Genomic DNA, 7,196 nt, shown 5'->3' on the forward strand with positions numbered 1-7,196 from the left:
AGGGAGTGGGTGGGGGTGAGGAGCAGCCCCCAGGACGTGGGGGTGTATCAGGTTTTGCCCATTGCTAGATCATTAGCACCTGGGAGTGACTGCCACAGAGCTGGGGCAAATAAAAATTTGTTGAGTGAATAAATGACTCATGGTGGGCATGTCTGTGGAGAAGATTGCAGGTGAGAACAGCCTTAGTGGTCACGATGGGTCCCGGGGGTGGGGATAGGGAGGGCATCTGGCCCTGGTCACCTCAGTTTTTCTAGTCCAGGTTCCACAGGCCCAGTTCTCTCCTCATCTAAAGCAGCTCAGGCCTCTTTAGCAGCGCCCAAACCCCTGGCTTCCTAGCCTTCTGACATCCTCCTCCCTGCCAGGCTCCTGAGGGTGCAGGCTAATGACACTCTTTCAGGCCCGGTAGGTGTGCTGGGGACACCGGGCATGACCTGCAGGCCTGGGGTGGCCCCTTTACCACCTCGTCCACACTTGCCTAGGTCTCAGTTTACCCCACAGTGAAGTAGCTGGTTGACTAGGGAGGCGTTGTCTCTAGGACCCCTTTGTTCTGATGTTCAGAGGTCTGGGCGATGCAGAGGACCAACCCATGATCACTATCTTTCAAAGAAAGTGAAACCTGGTCCCTAACCGTCACCAAGGCGACTCCCCCTCCCTGGCTTCCCCTCTGAGCTCACAGCTTCCCCATCTCACACCCCCAGTACCTAGTACTTGGAATCAGACTTACACCTTTCCTTTTTCCTTTGGAGGATTTTTACCTTTTATGTCCATGATGGCAGCAGCCCTGTGAGGCAGGCTGAGAAATACTTTTCTAATTCTCATTTTATAGGTGGGGCCTCTGAGGCCCAGAGAGATTAAGCAACTTGCCTCAGATCACACAGCTTATCAGTGGGCCTGAACCCTGATCTCCTGTTTCTCTTGTTCCAAGTGCCTGGTTTTCCTCAGCTGCCTGTAGAGAGAGGGACTGGCTGCATCAAAGGGCCTGGAGTGGGAAAGGCTGGTTGTGTGGAAGGTGCATGGTGGGGAAAGGAGACAGCCAGGAGCCCCACTGGGGGATGCAGTTCCTAGGGCCAGAACCACAATCTCAGGGCTGCCAGCTTGGGTCTGGCTCCGTGCCCAGAGCCCAGTGGTTTCCGCTTACAGATGTCCCAACAGCCCCAGCAAGAGGGCGGGAAGGGCACTCAAGAAGGAAGATGTCTCGCTCCCCTCCGCCCCAAACCATAGTGGCCTGTGAGGCCCATGGCTCCTGGGCTGAGACACCTGTGGGCCATCAAAGGGCCGGGCTGGCGGATTTTCCCCTCTATCCCAAACACAGCACGCTGCACATGGCACGGACCCCCTTGCTCCCCGTTGGTCCCGGGAAGGCTGAAGCTGCAGTTCGCATCATTCTTGGGCGTGGAGCTGACCTCGAAGAACGAATTCGAAGAAAACAGGAGGAGGAGCAGGCACGCCGCCGCGCCCAGCGCCCATTGGCCGGCCGCAGAAACTTTGGTTTTTGGGGTCATGTTCCCAGAAGGCCTGCCCTCCCCCCCACCCCCTCCCCACCCACCTCACGAGGTGTTGGCCAATCGCTCAGGCAGGCAATAAAGTGGCTGCCAGCCCGCAGGGCTCCCAGCAGGGAGGTGTCATCTCCAGCAGGCGAAGGCCGGAGCTTGGACACCCAGAATGCGGGCACGGCTTACTAGGAGGGCGCTGCTCAGTAAGTACTTCCTTCCTCCCCACCGGTACCCACTTGCTGTGCTCACGGGTGCCAGCGGGGATCAGGAGTACCCTCTGTCCTCTGGGAACTGGGGAGGCTGGGCACTGGGCAGAAGGATGCTGAGACAGAGCCAGGAGGTCAGGCAAAGAGAGGAGTCCACTGAGAACACAGCATCTTCACAGGGTGGAGAAGGGGTATTCCCAGAGGGCTTCCAGGGGGAGGCGATGTAGAGGCAACTCTGAGAGCATGAGAAAAGGAGATAGATTGGGGGAGAGGCTGGGGAAGCAAGGGGGAGATGGGAGCTGTGCTGCTCAGAGGAGGAAGCTGCAGAAGCCGAGCATAAAAATGGTGCAATGTCTGGAGGGGCCTCCTTCTCGCCTCGATTCGCGGGGTCTGGGATGAATAGACACAGTCAGCCGGGCCCGGGGGCCCTGGAGCCCACACAATCACATAGCACACATAGCCACACCCACAGGGTGACACACGTACAGAGCCATGTGACATCATTCAGGGCCCTCAATCTCACCAACCTGGGAACCCCCACATACAGCCCGGAACCTCCACGGTGCATGGGGCACGACTGCTCCCTTGAGTCTCACACAGACCTGGACACACACCAAGCAGACACCTGGGTCCCACATGCACACTCACACAGGCAGCAGATACCTGGGGAGGCGTCGAGGGGTGCCCTGTGGTCGCTGTTCCTGGGCGCCCAGCCCCTCCACCCTCCCCAGCAGCGTCTTCCCCAAGGGCTCGAACGTTTCTTAGGAAGGGAACATGGTGTCACTGCCTTCCGGGCCATTGCACCACAGGCCCCTTCCGACCACGTGGCTGCTGGTGGGTGTGGGGAGGCAGGCGAGCGGTAACTGTGCCCAGCCCCCGGAACATTCTGACGGGCTCGCAGCATCACTGGTGATCTTGACAGGAGTGGCCACTTATGGAGAGAGGAGGGAGGCTCAAGGTCGGGGGAAAGGCTGGCCTTGTGACCTAGGCAACCCTTCTTCGGTGCCTTGGTTTTCCTGTCGGTAAAATGGGGACATGGACTGGATGGTCTCACACATCCTTCCCAGATGGAACCTTGGATGGTTTCTCAGACAGCTCAGGGCACCAGACTGATCTCAGGCTACCCACCCTGAAGCCCTCTCAAGCACACCTGCACGGAGGGCCAGGGTCTGTCACAGGGGCCCAGGGCCCTGTGATGGTAGCTACCCCTTAGCCCAGAGGTCTTGCAGAGTTCCGCCTGGGCCACCCCATGTCAGCTCTTGAGGCTGGCAGCACTGGCAGGCACGGGAACTCCAGCCAGGCCCCACAACCTCCCCTCCAAGGCCTAGTTGGCGAAGCACAGACGCTCTTTCAGGTGCTGGACAGTAACTCACTGGACAGGTGGCAGTGGCCCCAGCAGGTGCTCCTGTGTACATACAGTGCCCGGTCCCCACCCTTCACGGCACAAAGCCTGAGATGTTAGGCCATGCCCTCCAAGGCCCTCTTGAGTGCCCTCCCCTCCGAAAGCCGCCCACCTGTGGTTTCCTTACCAAGTCGTGTGACACCCCCTTTCTCTGCCCCAGGTCTGGTCCTCAGACTCCTGTTCCTGAACCCAGTGGCCACGGGCAGCTGCTCGGGCGATGACCAAGAGCTCCTCAAACAGCTCCAGCATCAGGCGGACTTCTTGCAGGACACCAGCATGCTCCTGGACCCCTATGTAAGCACCTGGCCGCTGACGGCATTTGACTTCGGGGCAGGAGTGAGTCCCAGAGAGGATCAGGCCCAATCTTCACTCACTCAAGCCCCGCTCAGTATAGGGGTGGGGTGGGTGGGGAAACAGTCCTTTGTTATTCTAGGACTACCTCGAACGTCCCAGGCTTATCCCTGAGACAATATATATTCCCTAGCTCAGTGGGCCTGGAGCGTGAACCCCAACTCTGTTGCCTCATTCTTTTGTTTGTCCAGCGTGCTTATTACACACCTACCACAGGCCTTGTTCTGGGCCCCGGAGATGCAACAGTGAACAAAACAGAGTCCTGCCCTCCTGAAGCTCAGGGTCGCCTTCCTACTGACATTCCCCATATCACAATCACTGCCTGTGTGGTCACCCCCACCAGCCCCCGCCTCCCTTCAACCCTGCCTGCAATGACCGGGGAGTCCTCTCCCCTCTTGGGCCTCAGTTTCTGTATCTGTACAAGGGGCAGATTGGATGAGGGATGGATGAGGTCGAGCATTTCAAGGGCAACCAGAGCAGACTAGTCTCCATGTGTATGTGGTGGAGACTCCAGCATCACTCCTTGACTCTCCTTCCCCCACACCCCCAGATCCGCAGCCAAGGCTTGGACGTGTCTGGACTGAAGGAGCGCTGCCAAGAGCGCCCTGGAGTCTTTCCCAGTGAGGATGCCCTGCAGGCGCTCAGCAGAAGGGGCTTCCTGCAGACCCTCAACGCCAAGCTGAGCCATGTCCTACAGAGACTGACAGCTTTCCAGGAGGACCTCCCCGAAGTCCAGGCCTTGGTGAAAGTGAAGATGTATATCTTTGGGGTCAAGAATAACATCCACTGCCTGGCCCAGCTGCTTCCAGACTCCGCGAAGACAGCTGAACCCACTCAAGCTGGTCCGGGAGCCTCACGGCCGCCCACTACCACCCCAGACACTTTTCAGCGCAAGATAGAGGGCTGTGAGTTCCTGCGTGGCTACCACCGCTTCATGCACTCAGTGGGGCAGGTCTTCTGCAAGTGGAGAAAGAGCCCCAGCAGGAGCCCGAGACACAGCTCCCACCAGGCCCTACAAAGGGGGGCTCACGGGATGCAACCCTTCACAAGGGGCAAGGGACTCCTGCCTAGGGGACAGTTGCCCCGGTAGCCTTAGGGGCACCCCAGCAGGTGCTCCTCAAGATGGTGCCTCCTCGGGGCCTCCAAACCTGCTCCCCGTTTTCTTCCACCTCTCAGAAGTGCACTTTAACGGGTGAGAGCCAAGCAGGCTCCTCTACCTCCTCTCAGGTTGGGGCATAGAATCAGGCCATTGCTCCCCCCAGGCCTGAGTTCCCCAGTCCCAGTGGGGTGGCTGGGTCAGGCCACATGGAGCCAACTTTCCATTGATTCAGGGGTCTGATGACACAGGCTGACTCATGGCCAGACTGACAGCCCCCCCGCTCTGCTCCCCGGAGGCCTGCCGTCCCTTCCTTCCCATGACTTGCAGAGCTGTTGCCCCCAGACTTCCTCCTTTCCGTGGTGGCATGGTTCCGAGGGGGAGGTCAGTGCCTGAGCTGGCCTCCTATGTCTCATTGCCAGTCTCAGGCCAGACACCTGGATGTCTGAATGACCTCACTTTAAGCAGCTATGACAGGGGCAATGTTCTGGAAGAAGCACTGATCTGGGGGTTCCAAGGGACGGGGGCTCAGGTCTCAGCTTGGCCCCTAATTTGCTGTGGCCTCTGGCAGGTCACTTTATTTCTCTGGACTTCAGTTTTCTCTTTGTGAATCAAGGGAGTTGGGGACTGTGTAAAGCCCTCTTTGCCTGTCAGCGGCTGGGACTCTGTGACATAGGATGGATTTCAAAGTCTTTCCATAAATTGAGACACGTCGTCCAAATGGACACAGGTGCAGACAGTTATTTGCAGATCTCTCAGCGCCTGGAAGCGGTTCTAGCTGCTGATTGCTCCCCCTGGTGGTGCATCATGGAATTTTCTCATGCTGAAACCATTGCCCTCTTGGAGGGTTCCCGGAAGCCGCTGGGCCAATACCTTGGAGGGACATGATTAATTTATCAATTTTTTAAAACCAGTTTTTATCTGTTTTATATTTATAATGCTTATTTATGATGTGTATTTAATGTTATTATTGTGCCAACATATTTAAAATTTGCCTGGTTTCTAAAGCCCCTGTGTCTCACTGTTCCTTGTGGGAGAGTATTTGGAGGAGGCTGGCCTCTTGGAGGAGGGCGGGGGGCGGCTCCTTCGGTGGCAAGGTCACAAGCAACTACAACCTGAGGGCTGGGCCGGAGGTCCTTGCCCTATCCAGGAAGGGAAGTCTCATGCCCCAGTCTGACTGTGGGGGCGTCTCAAACACAGACAAGATGTTTGTTGTGTCTGAGTGGGTCTCCCTTGAGACATTGGGGACTAGACTGTTAGGGTTTGGAAGCGCAAGGAGGGAGATGAAGGCTGGAGAGTCTGAGTTGCTCTGGCCCCTGTGAGTGTGTGGCTGGGGTACGTGTGCTGACGTGTGTCACATGAAATGAATAAGATAATAACAGATCTTGCTTCAGACATAGCCTGTGAATTGAAAATGCTCCCTAAAGGCTGCCTCCCAATGCTCAGGGCCCCACCACAGGGGGCGCCTACTGGCCGATGGATGATGTGTTGAGGCAGCAGCTATAAAGGAAAAGCTAACGAAAGCAGATGAATTGGACCAGGATCTGTCCCTGGTTACGCCCACTTCCTGGGATTGGGAGCCACGGTGGGAACGGGACTGAACATCAGAAGTACAGGAAGTGGGACTCTCTGCAACAGATATGATCCACCTGGCAAATGAGAAGACGGAGGCTCAGAGAGTTTGAGTCACCTGCCCACGTCCTCAAAACAAATTTATTGCAAGCAAGCACATTTTGAATTCTGGTAGGTTAGATGTGAGGGCAGGAGCATCTTCCTGTTACCCTTCAGCTTCTATAACTGCCAACAATTTCATGAGTCCCTGAGGGCACAGGGCTCCCAGGTGAGGGGGCAGAAAGACAATAGAAAAAAAAGTACTAACAGGAGCATTTGAGGCTGTAGTACAAGCTCAGCAAAAATAAAGCAAAGCTATGTATGTGATAGAGAATGAGAGAGTCAGGTGACGTGGGTGGTCAGGATGACGGCTGAAAGAGGTGATGTCCATTCTGCAGCCTGAAGGATGCAGGTGAAGGGGTAGTGCTTCCTGTGGCACAGTTAGTGCAAAGGCTCCGAACATTCAAGGTTCAGAATGATCAAAAAGACCCCAAAAAAGGGAAGCATCTTGCTCAAGGTCACAGAGCCAGTTAGCCAGAGAGTTCTAGACTGTCAGCCCCTGACTCCCAACCAACAGTCTTCCTCAGCAGCTGCCCAAAGTATTCCAGGCTATTTGCCAACTACCTAGCAGGGGCTCTCGCTGCCCTCCACTGGGCTCTCCCTTGTGCTCAAGTTCCTGCCACGCTGGCCACCTTTGGGCTCATGAAATGCCTAGGGCTCCTTCCTCCTACGAAACTTCTGCCTATGCTGTTCTCTCTGTCTGGAATGCTGTTCCCTGTCATTTTTGTGAGTACATCCTCAATTACTCTTCCCCAGTGTCCATGGTCTGGGTCCAGTGACTTGATTATTGTTTCTCTCAAAACTGCCCCATCAGGGCCCCTCACTGCTACGGTGAGGTTTGCGTTTCTGTTCATCTCCTAGCCTGGAGCTGCCAAGGATGGAGAGTGAATCTGCTTCCCTTTGCTCTGTCCCAGCACCCAGCACAGCGCCTGCACCCAGTAAGAGCTCAACGAAGAACAAGGCAGAAGGGGCCCTGG

At 56.4% G+C, this 7,196-nt stretch overlaps 1 protein-coding gene across 1 annotated transcript; it reads left to right on the forward strand.

The window, feature by feature from the left end:
* The first annotated feature begins 1,620 nt into the window (after positions 1-1,620).
* Positions 1,621-5,426, forward strand: OSM (oncostatin M). The gene is made up of 3 exons (XM_011373331.2): positions 1,621-1,696; positions 3,262-3,395; positions 4,003-5,426. The coding sequence occupies exons 1-3, from the start codon at positions 1,663-1,665 to the stop codon at positions 4,540-4,542; spliced, it is 708 nt and encodes a 235-aa protein (XP_011371633.1). The 5' UTR covers positions 1,621-1,662; the 3' UTR covers positions 4,543-5,426.
* Positions 5,427-7,196: the final 1,770 nt, after the last annotated feature.

Source organism: Pteropus vampyrus, unplaced genomic scaffold, assembly GCF_000151845.1.
Source record: "Pteropus vampyrus isolate Shadow unplaced genomic scaffold, Pvam_2.0 Scaffold223, whole genome shotgun sequence".
Classification (NCBI taxonomy): Eukaryota; Metazoa; Chordata; class Mammalia; order Chiroptera; family Pteropodidae; genus Pteropus; species Pteropus vampyrus.